Source organism: Seriola dumerili, unplaced genomic scaffold, assembly GCF_002260705.1.
Source record: "Seriola dumerili isolate Sdu_G_001 unplaced genomic scaffold, Sdu_1.0 BDQW01000291.1, whole genome shotgun sequence".
Taxonomy (NCBI): Eukaryota; Metazoa; Chordata; class Actinopteri; order Carangiformes; family Carangidae; genus Seriola; species Seriola dumerili.
This window is the reverse complement of record NW_019174546.1, coordinates 3,469,413-3,492,274: the sequence shown is the minus strand read 5'-3', so window position 1 is coordinate 3,492,274 and position 22,862 is coordinate 3,469,413. Positions and strand designations below refer to the sequence as shown.

At 37.6% G+C, this 22,862-nt stretch overlaps 2 protein-coding genes and 3 long non-coding RNA genes across 6 annotated transcripts in view; all 5 read left to right on the top strand.

Moving 5' to 3' along the window:
• Positions 1-274, top strand: part of LOC111230997 — a 3,519-nt gene extending 3,245 nt beyond the window's left edge. Inside the window, exon 3 of the long non-coding RNA XR_002665470.1 lies at positions 209-274. This is a non-coding gene — a long non-coding RNA (uncharacterized LOC111230997). The remainder of the gene's footprint in view (positions 1-208) is intronic.
• A 45-nt stretch (positions 275-319) lies between these two features.
• On the top strand, positions 320-13,150 carry LOC111231208. The gene is made up of 8 exons (XM_022758247.1): positions 320-324; positions 715-792; positions 1,589-1,660; positions 10,365-10,481; positions 10,870-10,941; positions 11,702-11,818; positions 12,207-12,278; positions 13,039-13,150. The coding sequence occupies exons 2-8, from the start codon at positions 719-721 to the stop codon at positions 13,148-13,150; spliced, it is 636 nt and encodes a 211-aa protein (XP_022613968.1). The 5' UTR covers positions 320-324; positions 715-718.
• Positions 13,151-13,330: 180 nt separating this feature from the next.
• Positions 13,331-14,519, top strand: LOC111230998. The gene is made up of 2 exons (XR_002665471.1): positions 13,331-13,363; positions 13,904-14,519. It is a non-coding gene; the product is annotated as an uncharacterized LOC111230998 (long non-coding RNA).
• A 790-nt stretch (positions 14,520-15,309) lies between these two features.
• LOC111231172 lies at positions 15,310-16,923 on the top strand. The gene is made up of 5 exons (XR_002665475.1): positions 15,310-15,456; positions 15,622-15,711; positions 15,965-16,011; positions 16,129-16,206; positions 16,409-16,923. It is a non-coding gene; the product is annotated as an uncharacterized LOC111231172 (long non-coding RNA).
• A 2,028-nt stretch (positions 16,924-18,951) lies between these two features.
• LOC111231130 (atypical chemokine receptor 4-like) lies at positions 18,952-22,832 on the top strand. Of its 2 annotated transcripts, none has more exons than XM_022758136.1 (2): positions 18,952-19,040; positions 21,445-22,832. In XM_022758136.1, exon 2 carries the CDS (start codon positions 21,451-21,453, stop codon positions 22,555-22,557), a length of 1,107 nt encoding a protein of 368 aa, XP_022613857.1. In that variant the 5' UTR covers positions 18,952-19,040; positions 21,445-21,450; the 3' UTR covers positions 22,558-22,832. The 2 variants fall into 2 exon arrangements, with proteins under 2 accessions (XP_022613857.1, XP_022613856.1); XM_022758135.1 differs by lacking the exon at positions 18,952-19,040 and adding an exon at positions 19,842-19,943.
• Positions 22,833-22,862: the final 30 nt, after the last annotated feature.

Genomic DNA, 22,862 nt, shown 5'->3' with positions numbered 1-22,862 from the left:
GAGGAGTACAAGTACCAAGAAGCAGAGAATGGAAATTCTCAAAATAAACTCAAATGTGTATTTTAAGGTCCAACACATGGTTTGAGAGTCACTGCATTGAGTTGAATACAGGTTGACTTTAGAAGAGTAGAGGAAGGTGGTTTCTGTGCAAAATAATGTAAAAATGACACGTTATTAAATGAATGTTTATCCTGATTTTTTGCTTTAGGTTGAGGGAACCATTAATGCTCACCAGAGAAAGGAGAGAAGACAAAACTCAAAAAAAAAAAAAAAAGCTGATGTCGACTGTAGTAAAAACTCAGGTGGATGTACACCATGGAAAAGGTAAAGAAAAACATTTACTTGACTTTTGAGAACTTTTCATTTAGAGTTAAATACATGAATCTACATCTTGAAAAACAGTCGCTAAAGATGCTCCTCACTGAAAAGGCTGATACCAGTCAGTGAGGTTGACACTTTTTATCAGCACTTATTATCAGCGAGGCTGTTGCTGAGAATGACTTGCATCTTGTAGAAGATGCTGACATACAATGATAAACAACAGTCTCCTGATCTGGTAAGAAGATCTACAGTCTGTATGGAGCTTTTCTGAAGATCCTTGACTTACTTGGTGTTTTCTTTTAGGACTGTTTAGGTGGATTTGCAGTCATTTCTATACAAAGAGATGACAAAGGTAGTTTTCTGTGTAAAATGATGTATTTTGTTATTTCTTAGGTTAATGTGGAAAAACGGACAAGGCGAAAGAGATATTATTGCTGCAGACTCTGCCCCCTACCAGGACAATATGGCCCGGTAAACTTTACTTATTTTGAGTGTATTTTCGTAACATTGTTTAAATTTCCTGTCATCAGCAATCTATTCCCTGTCAATAACACCTGTGCCATGAGTGATCAGATCTTGGAGCCTGGTCTCACCAAATGATGTATGAATAATAAATGAATAATACATTTTGTGTGTTATCAGTACACATGTTTTGCTTTTAGTGTGTCATTTCACAAAATATAATTTGTCTGCTAACCATTAACCACTAACCCCCTAACCCAAACAGCGCTACATGACACACAAAATCTTTCTGAATTGGGCGTGATATTTAAATGCAATCCCACATGTTCGGGTGTTTTTAAGTATTTTTGCTCATTGGCTGCTTTACGGTATCAGTTGTTTAGTGTGAATAATTGTTGTGCTTGGATTTGATGTCAAATAATCAACTCTCAGGACTGCCCTACACACCTTTGTGATGGTTTCTCCTTTATGTCAGCCACAAAAAAAATTGCACAATAGAATGGGTGTGCGAGACACACTCCTTTAGCTTGGCACTTTAGCCTGGCACTTTTTATCAGCACTTATTATCAGCGAGGCTGTTGCTGAGAATGACTTGCATCTTGTAGAAGATGCTGACATACAATGATAAACAACAGTCTCCTGATCTGGTAAGAAGATCCACAGTCTGTATGGAGCTTTTCTGAAGATCCTTGACTTACTTGGTGTTTTCTTTTAGGACTGTTTAGGTGGATTTGCAGTCATTTCTATACAAAGAGATGACAAAGGTAGTTTTCTGTGTAAAATGATGTATTTTGTTATTTCTTAGGTCTCTGTGGAAAAACGAACTTCAGAGAACAGAGATACAGATTCCACCGAGCCAGGAGAATATGCCTTCCCGGTAAACTTGACTTAATTTGGGTGTATTTTTCTTCTTTCTTGCAGTCACAACAAATCCCCCCAAAAGCTACATCCTGAAAATCATATCTAAATCATCCTGTGACTCATCTTCAAATTTCATTGTTTTTGATGCTCAGTAGCTGTAGCTGCCTGAGGTGGAGCTCGTTTGAACTTCTCCAGAAACAGTTCGGCAGTTTAGTCGAGTGGTTACCAACCTAGGGCTTGAGTCCCTCCAAAGAGTCACAAGACCTCTCTGGGCCTCAAAACAATTGACTAAATGAAACAATCTGAGCAGTTGAAAGAGGAAATGTCTCTTTGGTGTAACTGCCAACAAGTTACATCTGAGACATGACAGCACAACTAGACACTGATGTTTTGTTAGAGGTCAAAGGCCAAGAAGCTTGGAAATCACTGCTTTAATATTTAACAATGTGTTGCAGTCCATAAGCTGATCAGAAGTGATTTTAATGTCTAATTTTGACCTGACAAGTAACGAGTAACTAAAGTAACTAGTTACTTAAGCTCTCAATAAAAAGTACAATAGTTCCCTGTGGATGTAGAGGAGTACAAGTACCAAGAAGCAGAGAATGGAAATTCTCAAATAAACTCAAATGTGTATTTAAGGTCCAACAAACAACTCCCAGCCTCTGTAGTAAACTACCAGGTGCATGTGGACCCATGGAAAATTTAAGAAAACATTTACTTGACTTTTGAGAACTTTTCATTTAGAGTAAAATACGTGAATCTACATCTTGAAAAAAAGTTGCTAAAGATGCTCCTGACTTTAAAGGCTGATACCAGTCAGTGAGGTTGACACTTTTTATCAGCACTTATTATCAGCACTTATTATCAGCGAGGCTGTTGCTGAGAATGACTTGAATCTTGTAGAAGATGCTGACATACAATGATAAACAACAGTCTCCTGATCTGGTAAGAAGATCCACAGTCTGTATGGAGCTTTTCTGAAGATCCTTGACTTACTTGGTGTTTTCTTTTAGGACTGTTTAGGTGGATTTGCAGTCATTTCTATACAAAGAGATGACAAAGGTAGTTTTCTGTGTAAAATGATGTATTTTGTTATTTTTTAGGTCTCTGTGGAAAAACGAACTTCAGAGAAAAGAGTTACAGATTCCGCCAAGCCAGGACAATATGGTAAACTTGACTTAATTTGGGTGTATTTTTCTTCTTTCTTGCAGTCACAACAAATCCCCCCAAAAGCTACATCCTGAAAATCCTATCTAAATCATCCTGTGACTCATCTTCAAATTTCATTGTTTTTGATGCTCATTGTGGTAAAGATGGATAAAATCTCCCTGGAGCCATCTGTTCTTTGGTTAATACACTGAACATGTTTTATTCATAGTAATATAACTTTAGATATATAATGTGGAGACAAACTGGGAGAACCAGTTGAATGTGCTCATGTCGACATTTCACAAAAATAAAACTATATTTAACATGAACTCTGAGAAAGGGGATTGTATGTACATTTTTAGGCAGCTGTGTCTTTTTTCTTGTGTATTGAGTTTAAAATGATAAGTCAGACTTATAGATGAGTTTTGTCAGTTAATGATTGCTCATTTCTCTCTCTCTGTCTCTAGGACCAGTATTTTCTTGGCTTACTTGACTGGAGGACCAGAGTGCTGCACTTCTCTTTCCTCATATATCTGCATCTGCAAAAAAAAAAAAAAAATGCTGCATATTTTATTTTTAAAGTTACACTGTGATTTTCAGTGACAAAAACTTAATAATGCGACAGTCTAAAGGCTCTAAAAAGTAACTAGATGACCTGAACACACCACTGCTCATTTTTCATTAAATATCAAGAGCAGATATCTTTCACAGAAAATAGTGAATGTGCGAAAATAAAGAGTCAACAGCATTTGTTCACTGAAGTTACAGAAGTTAAATAAACTGCCACTGTGTTGAGGAGGGGAAGTACATTTGTATTATAGTGCTCATGAATGTGCACTAATTATTTATGTTAATGGTGAAGTGTTTGGGTGTATTCCATGTTGAGTGACAATTTGGCTGTTTAATATAGCTTTTTGTGTTTATGTGGATTTAAGAATGTGTGTTTTCTTGCATGTTCACTACATTAATCTGCATTATATTGAACTTAAAGTAGTAATTCATTTATTGAAACTGTATTGATTGCTTCTGCTCCATTGCTCATTGTTAGTTATTAAAGCAGTTTGATATCTGTTGGTTAAATCAAATTTTTTTGGTCTTCAGAGATACAGTGATGATGCGCACAAATGTCTGGTTTTGCCATGAAAAATAATGGCATTATCTATTAGTCCAAGTGCTGCATAATGTGACCACAAGATGGAGTCACTTTAATTTTTTTAACATCAATAGTTCACTTTGTTTGCTTTGGAAAGAAATAAAGAAATAAATATCCACAAGCTTCCATTATTGCACTGTGCACATTGTTATATGTAAGTACATGTTTCTGTCAGACTGCAACACAGAGATAAAGATTTTTTAAGTGTGTATGTGTGTGTGTGTGTGTGTGTGTGTGTGTGTGTGTGTGTGTGTGAGTGTGTGTGTGTATGTGTGTAGATGATGGGAGGAGCTGGTGAGTACTGAGAAAACAACAGACAAGGACTAGGATCTAGATGTGGTGGGAGATCAGGATGTTCTGGCCTATATGTTCTTTGGTGAAAACACTCAGCATGTTATATCATATCTCAAGTAGCCTACTGCACAATGTTACCACAAGTTGGAGTCAGTCAACTTTGTGTAACCATTTTGTATAATTTGTTGCAAACAAAATAAAGTGTTTGAAGTGAAAAGTGAAGAATCCCACTAAGCCTAGATTATTGATAGCATTTTACTTTTGACAAAATCAAAAAACAGTTGTGTTTTTTTAAATCAATGATAACCAACATCTCAATCTAAATATTTATACACTATAGGTAAAGCTGACTAATTGCGTTAATGCTTTTCCAGCAGCGACACAGTTTCACATATTCACACTGGGAGCTGCCCAGTATAACCAGGGCTACGGATGGGAAAGTGTTTCTCTCGCTGTTCTTTACGGACAGTGTTCTGCCGCACTGTAAAACATCATGCAGGACATAAGTGAATTTAACTAATTCTCAATAGTTCTCTAGTTCTCAATAACTTAACAAAAATACACAAGTTTAATTCATTTCAACTTCATTCAGCTCTAGGTTGTAGTTTTTTTCTCAGACCACTTCAGAACTTATAAACAGGAGTTCTCTGGACTGGTCACATGAAGAAGTGACTCATCAAACTTAGAACATTTTTTAACGGCCAACAAATCTGTGACTCACCAGATTATGATTCCACTGCAATTATTGAACTTATTTTCTCAAGTGCATTTCAGCTGGTTTTACATTTTCAACAACTTTGACCTATTTATTCACCCTCTGTTCAGTTAACTCATGTTCTCATGGCATGTGGGGAACCTACAGTATGTTTTTAAGCTGAACCAGCTTGAACTGATTTACAGTGTAGGTTGGCAAATTCTGTACTTTCCCGTATTTTGTAATGAGCTGAGGAGGAAAAACTGGTTTCTATTGCCTGACTACACAGTACACACTCTGTAAAATTCCTAACAAGATAATTTTGTGAAGAGGAGTTTTTTTCAAAGTCATTCAATGTTGGACTTCTCATAGAGTTTAATTCAAAAGTATGCAACCAAAATGTTGTAGTGAGGAAATAATACCATGAGGTTTACTTTAGTTTGTGGTGCTTGTACTTGACTTGAGTGTTTGCCACTTTTCTACACTAAACTTCAGTGGGAAATACTATTGTACAGCTGTAGTTGCCAGTTACTTTTCATATCATATTAAGATTTTACATAATACAACATATGATAAGCAAATGAAATATACTACATGGTTGAAAATGGACAATGTTGCAGAAATTTTACTTGCAATGGAGTATTTTAGTATTTGTTGATATGGAAGATTTACTAAAGGAAAAGATCTGAGTATATCCACCACTGATCATCAGTAAACAAGGCAGTTTCTGGTGCCAAGAATTGCCAGGGCCATGGTGCCCCTGAGTGGATTCATCTTACAACTAAGGGATATTTTACTTTAATTCAGCTTTATTCAACTTCTGCTCTGTGTCATGCTAGCCAGTGCCTTTAAATGCACATTAGTGTTCCTGTTATGGCTTCTGAAAACAAGAAATATTACTACTTCAGTCATATTCAGGGTGTGGAATATGTTCCCATAAGGAATCAATACACTTTCATTATCCGCTGGCATGCAGTATGTTTACTGGGGGTGTCAAAACAGGTATTGCCACAAACATTTCAGTCAAACATAATGTCTGTTTTGAATCATGGAAAAAACCGTTTTGCATCACCATGCACCCTCTTAAGTCCTTCCTCTTTGTTCACATGAAAGGGGTTGGTTGGCAGTGAGTATATAAAGCGCTGTGTGTTTCACAGCTGTATCAAACTCTTCAGCTCATCAGCCATGGACAAAAGCTTACTTGTGGTCGTGTTGTCTCTGCAGGTTTTCCTGCTCATCACAGACTTCACTTCTACTGATGCAGCAGCTCCAGTGAAAGATGATCAACAGCAACCGCCTCTTGATCTGGTAAGATGATTCATGCAGGAGCTTCTCTAATATTGTAAGATCTTTGATTCAAAGACTAAATAGTACAATATCTCCATGTGGAATGTAGTGGAGTACAAATATTAAATAGCAGAAAATGCAAATACCTCAAAATTGTTCTTGCGTGCACTACTTGTTTACATTCCACCACTGGTTTGGAGTCACTGCACAGACTAACACAAGTGAATTTGAATACAAGTAGAAATTAGAACAGTAGACTAAGGTAGTTTCTGTGCAAAATAATTCATAATATAATGCATATTTATGCTGATTTTCTCATAGGTAAAGGAGATAAGAATGCCCAAGAGGAAATATCCTAGAAGTGCATGGCATTGTGGTTTGAAACCAGGTGCATGTTCAGGCTTTAGACGGGTAAGAACAAATTTACTTTCAATTTTTTTTTTTCATTCACAGTAAAATATGTGAATCTATATCTTGAGAAACAGTTGCTAAAGATGCTCATCATTGAAAAGGCTGATCAGTGAAGTGTTTTGTGTTGATCTCACACTAATATCAATTAATTATTGTTTGTTTTGTTGAAGCCTCCCACTGAACCACCGATTAAACAAAACATGGAGAACACAAAGGTAATCTGAATACTAAAGGAAATTTACAATAAATGTTTTGCATTGTAAAAAAAAACAAATAAGCAGGACAGGTTTGTAATATCTGTGGTGCTGGATATTAGTGATTTAATTTTAATTCCTTAATCAAAAGTTTAAAGCTATAATCAATTAAAGGTAATGAACAACATTATTAATACTGATACTTCAGTGTTTTCTCGTCATCTTACTGGTGTAGCTGGCTGAGGTGGAGCTAGTTTGAACTTCTCTAGAAACAAACTCGAATGTGTATTTAAGGTCCACCACTGGTTTGGAGTCACTGCATTGAGTTTGAAGTGAGAAGAGTAGAGTAAGGTGGTTTCTGTGCAAAATAATGTGAAACAACGCATAATTAAATTAATCTTTATCCTGATTTTTTGTCCAGGTTGAGGAAATCCTTATGCTCACTAAGCAAAATAAACAAGAAAAACCTCAACCAAAATACCAAAGATTCCCCCTCTGTAGTTGGAAAATAGGCGGATGTTCAATCTTGGGAAAGGTAAGAACATATTTACTTGACTTTTGAGAACTTTTCATTTAGAGTAAAATATGTGAATCTACATCTTGAAAAACAGTCACTAAAGATTCTCCTCACTGAAAAGGCTGATACCAGTCAGTGAGGTTGTTTTGTGTTGATCACACACTGACATTAATTGATGATTACTTGTGTTTCTTCTTTCACAGGTTGAACCCCCCAAAAAGCCTGAATTGGAGCTCATAAAGGTAATCTGAATGTAAAAGCTAATTTATAACAATATACTGTATTGTAAAAAAACAAACAAACAAACAAGCAGGACAGATGTGTAATATCAGTGGTGCTGGAAGTGGACGAATGAGTGAGTGCTGCAAAAAAAAACAGATGAACCAACTAATGCCTCAGTTCAGCAGCAGATCTCAGATGGACTGCTCTTTTTCTCTCTTTACACATTCTAACTATAAACCCTCCATTGTTGGCTTTGGACAAACAAAGAAACCCCCACCTGTGCACTCAAGCAGCAGCAGTTCAGAAGAAGCTGACAGCTGCTTTGATTCATTTTCAACAACCATATTGATTGATTGACTTCCACAGAAACATGTTTGATCCATCACATTCATATTGAAATATTTATTCCTGCTCTCCACCTCACTGACTTTTCTCTCTTTCTTTCTGTCGGTGAGCAGAAGAAAATTTAAGACGCCAGAGCAAAGGAGTGAAGACGGACATGAAAACCTGCAGTAACACATCTTCTCTTCAAGGATGTTGCTCTGTTTATTATAACAGCTTGTATCTTTTGTTGACAATAATGATCTATCCCAGCATGAACTTTGCATTGTCTGTGCGAAGTATCTATACATTGTGCTAATATGCTGTAATTTCCAGCATCTACATTAATCAATACTGCTAATTTCAGTAGAGGTAAAAAAGTAGCAGCTAGCCATGAAATACAACATATATTCAATATTTCTGCCAGTTATCAGATATAAAGTTAGAGGTAGTTATGCTACTTTGCTGTCAGAGAGTATTGTGATAGCTATTTTTTCATGAACGCCCTACAGCAAGTTTAAGACTGCTATTTTATTTTAAATTGTTGTTCTTTTTCTCTTGTCTAAATGTTGAAAACAAGTGTTACTGTTAAAGTCATTAGTGTTTTCAATAAACGCTCCAGTGGAAATTCACATTTCATAATAATCCTGTGTTACCGTCTTGTCTCTAAATACACTTTGTGACCTCGCCTATATTATATCTAATTGTTGCTGACACTGCTCATCGGAGAGAAGGATGATGTGCACCTGATGGGAGGATTTCTCTCTCTACGCTGTTATTTACAAGAAACGACTATCTGTTAGCCAAGGCCAGGTCACTGGAAGATGATGCGTTTGAGTAACTGCTTATAAATACTGCTTAAATAGTTCAAACCAGTCTGCCACCTGCCTCAGCTGATTTGTCTTCTGTTTGTGCAGACCGTGAGTCTCATGTCTTACCTCTGTGTGAATAGACTGACCAACATGCATTTGTAAAGAATGCAATAAATATTCAGAGACAACTTTTCTTTTGGAAATCTTTAGAGTTTCCATGACAAAACTTCATCCATCCATCTTTGAAACTAATGATTTTGTGCAGGTTTGCAGGTGACTCAAGACTTCCAGCACACAATATCACACACAGTCTAATACAGGGCGGGCATACTCACATCCACATCTCTTATAGAGCACTGGTTCCTAACATTTTAGGTTAATCACCCCTTAAAACATTAAAATTGTGTGTGTGTGTTTGTGTGTGTGTGTGTGTGTGTATTGATTAGTGTACAGCACCATACACCCTCTAAGTTCCCTCCTCTTTGTCCACGTGGAAGCAGATGTTTGGCAGTGAGTGTATAAAACGCTGTGTGTTTCACAGCTGTATCAAACTCTTCAGCTCATCAGCCATGGACAAAAGCTTACTTGTGGTCGTGTTGTCTCTGCAGGTTTTCCTGCTCATCACAGTCTTCACTTCTACTGATGCAGCGGCTCTGGTGACAGATGATCAACAACAACAGTCTCTTGATCCGGTAAGAAGATCCATGAAGGAAGTTCTCTAATATTGTAAGATCTTTGATTCCATTTGTTTTCTTTTGTGTGAGTGTCAAACATGTTGTTGAAGGGGGGGGGGCTCTGCCGTGTGTTGATATTGTTCTGTGCGTCTTGGCAGTTTGAAGCAATGGTAGAAGAAGCATTTACATCCTCCACTTAAGTAAAAGTACCACTAGGTAAAAATAAAAATACTCTATTTAAACTAAAATTCCTGATGTTAAAATCCTGCTTAAAGTATGGAAGTATAAAGCTATTACCAGTAAAAATGCACTTAAAATAATAAATAACATTATTGATCCTGATACGTCAGTGTGTACACAACATTTTACTGGTGTAGCTGCCTGAGGTGGAGCTCATTTGAACTTCTCTAGAAACAGTTTGGCAGTTTAGTCGAGTGGTTACCAACCTAGGGCTTGAGTCCCTCCAAAGAGTCACAAGACCTCTCTGGGCCTCAAAACAATTGACTAAATGAAACAATCTGAGCAGTTGAAAGAGGAAATGTCTCTTTGGTGTAACTGCCAACAAGTTACATCTGAGACATGACAGCACAACTAGACACTGATGTTTTGTTAGAGGTCAAAGGCCAAGAAGCTTGGAAATCACTGCTTTAATATTTAACAATGTGTTGCAGTCCATAAGCTGATCAGAAGTGATTTTAATGTCTAATTTTGACCTGAAAAGTAACGAGTAACTAAAGTAACTAGTTACTTAAGCTCTCAATAAAAAGTACAATAGTTCCCTGTGGATGTAGAGGAGTACAAGTACCAAGAAGCAGAGAATGGAAATTCTCAAATAAACTCAAATGTGTATTTAAGGTCCAACACTGGTTTGGAGTCACTGCATTGAGTTGAATACAGGTTGACTTTAGAAGAGTAGAGGAAGGTGGTTTCTGTGCAAAATAATGTAAAATGACACGTTATTAAATGAATGTTTATCCTGATTTTTTGTCTAGGTTGAGGGAACCATTATGCTCACCAGAGAAAGGAGAGAAGACAAAACTCAAACAGAAAAAAAAAATGAGCCCCGCCTCTGTAGTAAACTACAAGGCGGATGTGGACCCATGGAAAAGGTAAGAAAACATTTACTTGACTTTTGAGAACTTTTCATTTAGAGTTAAATACGTGAATCTACATCTTGAAAAACAGTTGCTAAAGATGCTCCTCACTGAAAAGGCTGATACCAGTCAGTGAGGTTGACACTTTTTATCAGCACTTATTATCAGCGAGGCTGTTGCTGAGAATGACTTGCATCTTGTAGAAGATGCTGACATACAATGATAAACAACAGTCTCCTGATCTGGTAAGAAGATCCACAGTCTGTATGGAGCTTTTCTGAAGATCCTTGACTTACTTGGTGTTTTCTTTTAGGACTGTTTAGGTGGATTTGCAGTCATTTCTATACAAAGAGATGACAAAGGTAGTTTTCTGTGTAAAATGATGTATTTTGTTATTTCTTAGGTCTCTGTGGAAAAACGAACTTCAGAGAACAGAGATACAGATTCCACCGAGCCAGGAGAATATGCCTTCCCGGTAAACTTGACTTAATTTGGGTGTATTTTTCTTCTTTCTTGCAGTCACAACAAATCCCCCCAAAAGCTACATCCTGAAAATCATATCTAAATCATCCTGTGACTCATCTTCAAATTTCATTGTTTTTGATGCTCAGTAGCTGTAGCTGCCTGAGGTGGAGCTCGTTTGAACTTCTCCAGAAACAGTTCGGCAGTTTAGTCGAGTGGTTACCAACCTAGGGCTTGAGTCCCTCCAAAGAGTCACAAGACCTCTCTGGGCCTCAAAACAATTGACTAAATGAAACAATCTGAGCAGTTGAAAGAGGAAATGTCTCTTTGGTGTAACTGCCAACAAGTTACATCTGAGACATGACAGCACAACTAGACACTGATGTTTTGTTAGAGGTCAAAGGCCAAGAAGCTTGGAAATCACTGCTTTAATATTTAACAATGTGTTGCAGTCCATAAGCTGATCAGAAGTGATTTTAATGTCTAATTTTGACCTGACAAGTAACGAGTAACTAAAGTAACTAGTTACTTAAGCTCTCAATAAAAAGTACAATAGTTCCCTGTGGATGTAGAGGAGTACAAGTACCAAGAAGCAGAGAATGGAAATTCTCAAATAAACTCAAATGTGTATTTAAGGTCCAACACTGGTTTGGAGTCACTGCATTGAGTTGAATACAGGTTGACTTTAGAAGAGTAGAGGAAGGTGGTTTCTGTGCAAAATAATGTAAAATGACACGTTATTAAATGAATGTTTATCCTGATTTTTTGTCTAGGTTGAGGGAACCATTATGCTCACCAGAGAAAGGAGAGAAGACAAAACTCAAACAGAAGAAAAAAATGAGCCCCGCCTCTGTAGTAAACTACAAGGCGGATGTGGACCCATGGAAAAGGTAAGAAAACATTTACTTGACTTTTGAGAACTTTTCATTTAGAGTTAAATACGTGAATCTACATCTTGAAAAAAAGTTGCTAAAGATGCTCCTCACTGAAAAGGCTGATACCAGTCAGTGAGGTTGACACTTTTTATCAGCACTTATTATCAGCGAGGCTGTTGCTGAGAATGACTTGCATCTTGTAGAAGATGCTGACATACAATGATAAACAACAGTCTCCTGATCTGGTAAGAAGATCCACAGTCTGTATGGAGCTTTTCTGAAGATCCTTGACTTACTTGGTGTTTTCTTTTAGGACTGTTTAGGTGGATTTGCAGTCATTTCTATACAAAGAGATGACAAAGGTAGTTTTCTGTGTAAAATGATGTATTTTGTTATTTCTTAGGTCTCTGTGGAAAAACGAACTTCAGAGAAAAGAGTTACAGATTCCGCCAAGCCAGGACAATATGCCTTCCCGGTAAACTTGACTTAATTTGGGTGTATTTTTCTTCTTTCTTGCAGTCACAACAAATCCCCCCAAAAGCTACATCCTGAAAATCATATCTAAATCATCCTGTGACTCATCTTCAAATTTCATTGTTTTTGATGCTCAGTAGCTGTAGCTGCCTGAGGTGGAGCTCGTTTGAACTTCTCCAGAAACAGTTCGGCAGTTTAGTCGAGTGGTTACCAACCTAGGGCTTGAGTCCCTCCAAAGAGTCACAAGACCTCTCTGGGCCTCAAAACAATTGACTAAATGAAACAATCTGAGCAGTTGAAAGAGGAAATGTCTCTTTGGTGTAACTGCCAACAAGTTACATCTGAGACATGACAGCACAACTAGACACTGATGTTTTGTTAGAGGTCAAAGGCCAAGAAGCTTGGAAATCACTGCTTTAATATTTAACAATGTGTTGCAGTCCATAAGCTGATCAGAAGTGATTTTAATGTCTAATTTTGACCTGACAAGTAACGAGTAACTAAAGTAACTAGTTACTTAAGCTCTCAATAAAAAGTACAATAGTTCCCTGTGGATGTAGAGGAGTACAAGTACCAAGAAGCAGAGAATGGAAATTCTCAAATGAACTCAAATGTGTATTTAAGGTCCAACACTGGTTTGGAGTCACTGCATTGAGTTGAATACAGGTTGACTTTAGAAGAGTAGAGGAAGGTGGTTTCTGTGCAAAATAATGTAAAATGACACGTTATTAAATGAATATTTATCCTGATTTTTTGTCTAGGTTGAGGAAACCATTATGCTCACCAGAGAAAGGAGAAAAGACAAAACTCAAACAGAAAGACAAAATGAGCCCCGCCTCTGTAGTGACCGAGCAGGTGGATGTGGGATGGTAAGAACACATTTACTTGACTTTTGAGAACTTTTCATTTAGAGTAAAATACGTGAATCTACATCTTGAAAAACAGTCGCTAAAGATGCTCCTCACTGAAAAGGCTGATACCAGTCAGTGAGGTTGTTTTGTGTTGATCACACACTGACATTAATTGATGATTACTTGTGTTTCTTCTTTCACAGACACCAATGCGCAAGCGTCGGGAAACATAAAGGTAATCTGAATGTAAAAGCTAATTTATAACAATATACTGTATTGTAAAAAAACAAACAAACAAACAAGCAGGACAGATGTGTAATATCAGTGGTGCTGGAAGTGGACGAATGAGTGAGTGCTGCAAAAAAAAACAGATGAACCAACTAATGCCTCAGTTCAGCAGCAGATCTCAGATGGACTGCTCTTTTTCTCTCTTTACACATTCTAACTATAAACCCTCCATTGTTGGCTTTGGACAAACAAAGAAATCGTGTAAATGTGCTTCATATTTTGAGGATGAATTTTAACACAGACTGTGATCACATCTGTTGTGAACTATTGTGTAGGAGAACAAAAAGTAAACATAAAGAAACCCCCACCTGTGCACTCAAGCAGCAGCAGTTCAGAAGAAGCTGACAGCTGCTTTGATTCATTTTCAACAACCATATTGATTGATTGACTTCCACAGAAACATGTTTGATCCATCACATTCATATTGAAATATTTATTCCTGCTCTCCACCTCACTGACTTTTCTCTTTCTTTCTGTCGGTGAGCAGAAGAAAATTTAAGACGCCAGAGCAAAGGAGTGAAGACGGACATGAAAACCTGTAGTAACACATCTTCTCTTCAAGGATGTTGCTCTGTTTATTATAACAGCTTATCTGTTGCTTTGCTATTTTGGTGACAATAATCTATCATTGCATTGTGAAAGAAGTCTTTATATACTGTGTTTGCTGTAGCTTCCAACATCTACATTGAAGGTCATTGCTCCTCCTTATGAGGTACCAGTTTTAGCTCATGACTATAGACATGAAATACAACATACGTATATTGAGTTTTTCTTCCAGTTATCAGAGAGAAATTTTGGCATGTATTTTCTACTTTGTTGGATTTTGTTGTTTGATTGTTTCATGAATTCCCTTTATGTCAAAATTCAGTGTTGAGGCTTTTACTATGTCTGTTTTGCACTGACATCTCCCATAGTCCTCCACATATTTGTGCTACTGTAGCTTATGAAAAATGAAATAATCAGGACAGAAGAATTGAAGAAGAAAACCAACATCCACTGAAAACACGTTGCTAAAGACATGTAGTGTCATTTGTAGTTTGGTTAAAATCTCTTCAGTAAATATGTTCATTCAAACAGTTGCTATTAAAATCCTTACAAACGTCTTCTACGATTAATATATTTTTTACTCCCAAGTGCTGCTGATTCTTCGCAGCAATTGTTCACTTCATTTTCTTGTTTTAAACCAAATAAAGTGTTTGTAGTAAAAATGCACAAGGAGAGCATCATCTTTATAGCGTAGCATTTTACATAAAGTCGAATATATCAAAGATGATGTGAAGAACGCTTTTTTTTTCATAATAAGAATAAAAGCAAACATTTAAAATCCTTATTTATTCTGGTAATGCTGACTAAACATGCTGCCTGTCAGTAAAACCACAGTCTATTACTGGTAGATACTGATTCCAGATGTGAAAGCATTAGTCTATTTCATGAGCGTGCAGCTGGGTTAGAAAATATTGTACATGTCTGCATATTTTAATCTGAAAATGAAAGCAGAGGAGGTAAAACTGAAATGTGTACTGACTATAAAGGACTTCTCTAGGATTTTTATAGTTCAATATAATATTCATTAACCAGGATTTTTTTTTTATAGTTTAATCAAGTTTATGTACAGTAACCTCAAGCACAAAGGTTATCAAATGTTTGTCTGTAAAGCAGCTGAGCTATTTCTACTGCTGTGATAAGAAGATGCTCAAGGAGAGTCTACAAGGGAAGGAAGCAGAGATACCAGTCACATATACAGAGAGTTAATGTTGTGATTAAACTAGACTTAGATTAAATAAACCAATTTTAAATGGTGGTTTTGCATCTGTGTACTTTTTCTTATCTTTGTCCACATGGAAGCAGTGGTTTGGCAGTGAGTATATAAAGCTCTGTGTGTTTCACAGCTGTGTCAAACTCTTCAGCTCATCAGCCATGGACAAAATTTTGTTGGAGGTTGTGTTGTCTCTGCAGGTTTTCCTGCTCATCACAGCCCTCACTTCTACTGATGCAGCGGCTCCAGTGAAAGATGATCAACATCAACCGCCTCTTGATCGGGTAAGATGATCCACTGCTGGTCACTGACTGCATGGATGTTTTTACTGAGACAATTTTGCTCTATTTGGATTTTGATTTTGGGATCACACACACGATGAAAATGCATGTAATACAAGACGATGGTTTTCTTTAAATATTGCATCATTTATCCTCATTTTGTCGCAGGCAGACAAAGGAAGCGCACACTACACAAAAATGAGCACTAATAGACGAGGCTGTAAGTGGAAACCACGACGATGTGGAGGTCTCCGCTCTGTAAGAACAAATCTGCTTGACTTTGAGTTTACTTCATTCACAGTAAAATAAGTGAATTAAAAAAAAAAATCTGTAACTAAAGATCATCACAATCACAAGATTTATTTTGCCCGTCAGCGAAAAGGATGATCAGTAGCTGAAATGCAGTGGCTTGTTTTGTGCATATCACATTCATTTTATCAATCAATTCATGTTTATTTGCGCATGTGAGGAATTTAGCAGCTGCTTCTGAGTCTCTTTTTGTATATTACAGTCATTACCGCGTGAAGGAAGACCAAGACCACAAACGCATCCTCTCCTGTAAGACCTAATCTCTCACGTGAACACAAATACAGCAACCCACCGGGCTTGCAAAACGACCAATAGTATATAAGCATAATGAAAAGAATCAGTAGGATTTGTTTTTGTTTCACACAGACCTCGACCAGGAAGCCAATCTGTTATTATGTTACCATGATCCCAAGATACAAAGAGATCACGATTGTGAACTATTGTGTAAGTAAACAAAATGGAAACACAATGGAAACACTTGCAAATGCATTCAAGCAGCTGGATTTCAGAAGAAACCTGTAGCTATTTCATTTCATTTTCAATTGATTGATTGATTGATTGATTGATTGATTGATTGATACTGTACATTACAATGTTTTTCTTCCTACTCTCCTTCTCAATCACTTTTTTCTTTTTTTTCTTTCAGTGATCAAAGGAAGAAAAGACGAAGTAAGACCAGAGAACTGACGACAGGCATGAAGACATGTGCTAATTACATATTCTCTTCAAGCAAGTTACTCAGTTTATTATGAAAGATTTTAAGAGAGAGTTTTCTGGAAAAAAAATCATTGCATGACAATTGCATTATAAACAAAAGGTTAATTTGTCTCTATATAAGCTATACTATGCAAAAAACCTATGTACCAAATGGCTATATTTAGTATTGCCAATACAAGATGACTTACTCTTGTGTTGCGTAAGGTGCCAATGTCCAAAATGTAATATGACATACAGTATATGTTGCATCAACAATCAATCTTCAACAATTTTCTTGTTATTAATATCATATAAAAAATTGTAACTCATACCTTGTAACCATTTTCTTTCTGTGTGTCTGAGTGCAGTTATGCTCCCACTGTTTAAATGCTAATATTGTATTTACAGTACATGCTTTACATCTGTTTTTAAGCATCAAATAAAAAAGTTTTGCCAATCAAAAAACTTCATCTGTATCTTAAATAAAAGGTTCATCGATCCATCCTGCAAACAGTCCAGAGCTACAGGCCAATTTAGGGTCACCAGTTTATCTAACCTTTATATCTGGACTGTGGGAGGAAACCACGTTACAAATGACAACTGGCGCCACTGGCACCACCAGCTGGGGTTGGCACCAAAAAAAATTTTCCATTGCCATCTGTATTTTTAATAGTCCAACTCTACTGTGCAATGCATAATTATATTCTTAAAATAAAAATACCACTTCTCACTCAGCACTAAACACCTGCAGTGATCTTTCTGTCATATCATCATAATAATATAACAATAATAATAATATCATTCTGCTGGGTAACACCACTGGGGAAGAAGCATGTATGGATAACCAGGTTAGCCAGGTTCCATTCAAACTTCATGATAAGACTCACAACTGGAATAATGAGAGTGTTGCACCTCGTAGAGGTGCGGCCTCACCTTGAGTCATGGAGTATTCGGCGAGTCATTAGGTTTAACAAAAGACAGAGCATGATGAAAAGCATTATATGCTCTGACATTAAAGTACTGATGTCCTAAACCTGGCAAAGTGCAAGCTATTTTAATAGGTGTCCACTGCAACTGTTGTGGTTTAGTCAAACTGTATATAAATGTACTTTCTTGGAGACAGAGTTCTATGTCGGTGATAATTTGCAACAACACCTCTGAAGCGCTGCTGCTTGTTGAAAACATCAGTATTCCGTTGACGCTGAGGTTAACAAGCATCTAAATCCTGTCCAGACCTTATATACAGTCTATGGTCCAGACCATGAAGTTGAGAATCACATTTAATTACATCAAATAACTGGTGGCTCAAAGTTGAGTTTGTCCATGTGCCCTGTTCCTCTCTCTCAAGACCAGTTAACCAGCACTGGGGGTTGGGGGCCTGCAAACTGCATTGGACCGTGGTTGGGAGGATGGTTGTGAAGGTCTGAATTTACTATATCCTCTAAGTGCTGTCTCTATTGTAGGGAGGGATTTAATGCCACCTCCTGGTGTGACAGGGTTTTACTGGGGGCATTCCAGCTCATTTTTCCCTCCTTACAGGTTAATCCAGCCACGGCAACCCTGAATTAATTTTTACACCAATTTATAAAGCTTTGCTGTCACTAATATGCAAGAACTGGATGTAACCAACACCCACACATAGACTGCATGTAAAGAATCTTTGTTAAGCACATTTACATTCTTTCAGTGATAGTTAACATTCACAGACCACCTCAGCAGCTGGCCTGTGGATACAAACTACTTAAAAGTGATGTATGGCCTGTGGTTTTTCCTCTACATTTGTATGTGATTTTCCAAAGTACAGATAAAAATTTCTGTAGCCAACTGTTTCATTCTGAGAACAAAAGGAATCCAGTGTTTGTTTCTGCTGTAAATCGTTCTGTGACTGCAGCTCGATTGCTCGGCCTCTGAGTGAACAGAGGACATAAGGGGGAGATATTATTTCTTTCAAAGAAAGAAAGTTCCTCTGTCAAATATTAATGGATTAAAACTGAAAGTTAATTTGACACAGTCCTTGTGGTTTAAGTGGAGGGGTAGTTATGAATACTGTGGATGTGCATGCAAGATAAAATACAGTTAATACACCTTATGTATGTTTTTAGTTGCAGAATTGTGTCCTTTAATACTGAGCAATGACTTGATACTTAATATCTAAGATGCAATTTGCCATTTTGGATATTTCTGCCCTTTTTCCTTCACTGCTAAGCTAAACATCTCTCAATGCTTTCATTTTCTAAAACTAGACTAAAAAGTTAGTGATTTCTTTACTTTCAAGTATTTCATGTAAGGTGCAATGCCTTATTGTTTGTGTTGTATCTCTGGTGTTGCTATGCTGTTAAAACACATGCTTCTGTCTCAGTTTAAACAAGTTCATGCATGTTCATAAAACAAAAAAAATTGTTTCCTCAATAAATACCTTGAATAGATGATTTAATTCCTACTTGGTTTCTGTCTCCTGTCACTTGACTTCTCTCTCGGTCTGAGTCATCCTTCCTCAAAGTGTGTTTAAAGAGTGTGGAGCTACAAGACTCAGCTGGATTTGCAACTGAACTGACGCCAGAGAATCAAAGCTGTGACTAACGGTAAGACTGGTTTCTGATTTGATAATTGGGTGTGTTCACAGCCAAATAATGTTGCTAGTAACCCTGCAACATAGTGTGAATTACAACGTAAACTTGAAGATGCACAGTATTTGTGATTTTTAATTTTAAATTGGATTGAATCTGATTTATCCTGATCTAGTATTCCCAGTATATTTAAATGCAAATAAATAATAGGAAAACACAACTTGTGTGGTAGTGACTATTTGACCAGAATGTTTTCACTGTCAGAATTGGTTTATTTATGCTGTGTTTTAAATGTGTTTATAGAGGGATAAATCGTGGCTTTATGTGAGATGGGAGTGTGAGGCCATTTTGTTGTTTGTAATACAGAAAAAAAATTCAGATTTCCAACTAAAAAATAAAACTTCACAGGCAGAATGAACTCGCTCAGTGCAGTGGATTTCATCAGTGGTGCAGAAAGATCTTTCCCTTTAGTAAAGCTAACAATACCACAGTGCAGCTCTGCTACAAGTAAAAGTCAAAAGCATAAAAGTATTAACACCAAAATATAATTTAAAAGTATGGCTCATTTGGAATAATATTAGGATATGTGTTTTATAATTGAATATATTTTTGATGCATTAATGCAAGCATCACTGATGTTGCAGCTGTTAAGCTGTAATCAGTGTTGCCATTGTAATGGGCTCCCTTGCATTTTTTTCGTTCTTTGAAATGACTAATTTTTTCCTTCGCTGTGATCATTGCATCTTCACATCAAGCGCAGAGCGCGGATGAAGCCGGGTTCTTACGTAAATTCACGCCCACTTATGCTGCGCGAGAGTGAAATCAAACGAATCCTCTACAGCGCAGAGCAAACACAAACTGAGTGGAGCTCACTGTACATCGGGTAAATAGACGGGACAGATAATTGAATGAAACGCCGTGAGTATCTAGGCCTATCAAACAAAACATGCAGATCGCCCACACTCCTCTGTAACGCTACATATCTCTGTTTTAACCATGTGTTTTGGTTTCAGCTCCGTTGTGAACTGCGTTTTTGTTGATCTGCTCCACCACCTCTACAAATATCTGCTTACAGTAATTCAACATATGCTGCCTCTGATTGCTTCTTTAATTCATATAATTCACTTCATTGCATAGTCATGGAGCTACTGTAACTGTAACTGTACTGTAGTTCTACTGAAGTCCGCTTTCAATGCACTTCTACTTTACTTGACTGTTTCCATTTCGTGCTACTTTATGCTTCTATTTCACTATAATAAATAAGTAAATATTGTACTTTTTTACTCCACTACCTTCATTTAACAGCTATAGTTACTAGTTACTTTGTAGATTAGGATTTTACACACAAAATCCATGGTGAGTTTATGAAATAATATGCTTGTAATAGATTAAACTACCGAACAGTGTATGAAATAGGTAAATTAACTCAACCCCAATCATTATTATTAGTATCATTAATAATAATTCAATATTGCAATTCTTGGACATTTTTCTGAATTATGGGCACTATGTTTTAGATACATTTTACTAATAGTACTTTTGCATGTGAAATTTTCAATGTAGAACTTTTATCATTGTATTTTTAGGTATAAGATTTGAACAATATCCGTCAGAAGAAGGGAACTGTGGTATTTCTCAAGCACTGGAATAAAAAATGAAAAAAAAAAGTGTATTTCCCAGAAACAGGAAAAAGGAGAGCACTCAAGAGGACTCAATGTAATTTATAGCTGTCAAAATGTAAATGTAAAGGAAAATGTAGAGGAAAAAAAGAACACCACACCTCTGCAATGTAGTGTAAATGGGCATAAGGTGGAACTAAAGTGAAATACTTCAAGTGTTCCTAAATAAAGTCCTTGAGCAAATGTACCTAGTTTCTTTCCACCACTGTGTTTATCCTCTAAATTTCTTTAACAATCAGTGATGTATATGACAAGGTCTCACAGATATTCCACAGCTCTTCAACTTATCTTAGGCGTATTCATTTATGCAGAGGAGAAATCCCATCAGGGAATCTCTAGGGGAATTTGGTAATTTATACAAGCCGCTCTTTAGTACAGAGGCAGAATGAGCACTACAACAGAAAGGAAGAGTTCAGGTCAGAACAATATGGCCAGATGTCGACAGGGGAGGTTGACACCAATCTTAATAAGGCACAACTAGAGGGCCACTCAGTACAGTGCATACCTCCTCTCTATAACACCGGCCGATCATTAGCCAGTGCTAGTAATATCATTGTAAGAGGTGTGGAGCTCCGTAACGTGCTACATTTCACTGTGACTTTAAGTAAAGTAATTAAGTACATGTACTTACCTACAACCATGGTAACTCTAGGTATGTACATTGTTGCACAAGCAGAGCTGATAATGTTTAAAGGCCACAGATAAGTAATCCAAGATGCTCTTCCTCACTGCTTTATCAGATTAGCATGGATGTCTTGGAGGACGACGACTACTATGACCATGAAAACATCAGCTTCAACTTCAGCTATGATGACTACCCTGCCCTGTGTGAGAAGGCTGACATCCGTTCCTTTGCTGCCCTCTTCCTCCCCATCATGTACACGGTGTGTCTGGTGGTGGGACTGGCAGGAAATGCCTTGGTCGTGACCGTGTACGCCTACCACAAACGCCTGAAGACCATGACAGATGCTTTCCTGAGCCACCTGGCTGTGGCTGACCTGCTCCTGCTCTTCACACTGCCTTTCTGGGCTGCTGATGCTACGAGGGGCTGGGAGCTGGGTCAGGTCATCTGTAAGATCATGTCAGCCTGTTACACGGTCAACTTCACCTGCTGCATGCTGCTGCTGGCCTGCATCAGCCTGGATCGTTATTTAGCATTGGCCAGGGTGCAAGGTAGAGAACAAAGAGGCTGGCTGCAGAGGGCGTTCAGCAGGAGACACTGTTGGAAGGTGTGTTTAGTTGTCTGGGCAACAGCTTTCATGCTTGGTCTGCCTGATTTAATACTCTCAGAAGTGAGGTGGGCATCTAATAGGAGCATCTGCCTGGCTGTCTACCCTCCATCCATGGCTAGAGGAGGTAAAGCTGCACTGGAGATAGCTGAGGTGCTGCTGGGATTCTTGCTTCCTCTCCTGGTTATGGTGATCTGTTACTGGAGTGTGGGCCGAGCGCTGAAGGGCCTCCCTGTTCAAAGCAGAGGCAAGAAGTGGAAAGCCCTGCGTGTTCTCCTAATAGTGGTGGGAGTGTTTGTGGTCACACAGCTGCCTTATAATGTCTTGAAGCTCTATCGAATGATGGACTCGGTCTACGCTTTAGTGACCCACTGTGGGACGAGTAAAGTGCTGGATAAGGCTGCTCAGGTGACGGAGAGCCTGGCCCTCACTCACTGCTGCCTCAACCCGATCCTCTACGCCTTCATGGGGTCTTCCTTCAGGCAGCACATGACCAAAATGGCCAAGAAGTTTGGTGAGAAGAGAAGAAAGAGGAGGAGGGAAAACCCTGCAGAAGAAGGAGGGATGGACATATCATTTAACTCCCACAGTGCATCTCAAGAAACAAACACATTTTCTATATGAGTTAAAACTAGTATGCCAGAGTGAATGATGTCTGTATGTATCACTTATTTAGCATAGTATAAGAGCAGATGCAGTTACTCTGTGTAGATAGCTGTTGAGACAGCAGCGGTGGAAGTAGGCTGAAATTGAATTCCCTCTACATCAAAAACAGGAGGTTGTTTTCTTAAGTCTTTTCTTCCTCTAATTTTATTTAAAAAAAAATGGGTTTGAGTAAAATGTATTTGTTTACATGACTTCTTTGTTATTGTAGCAACAAATAAAATTATATATCTTTCTGTGAAGTGAGTGATATTGTAGTGAGTGTA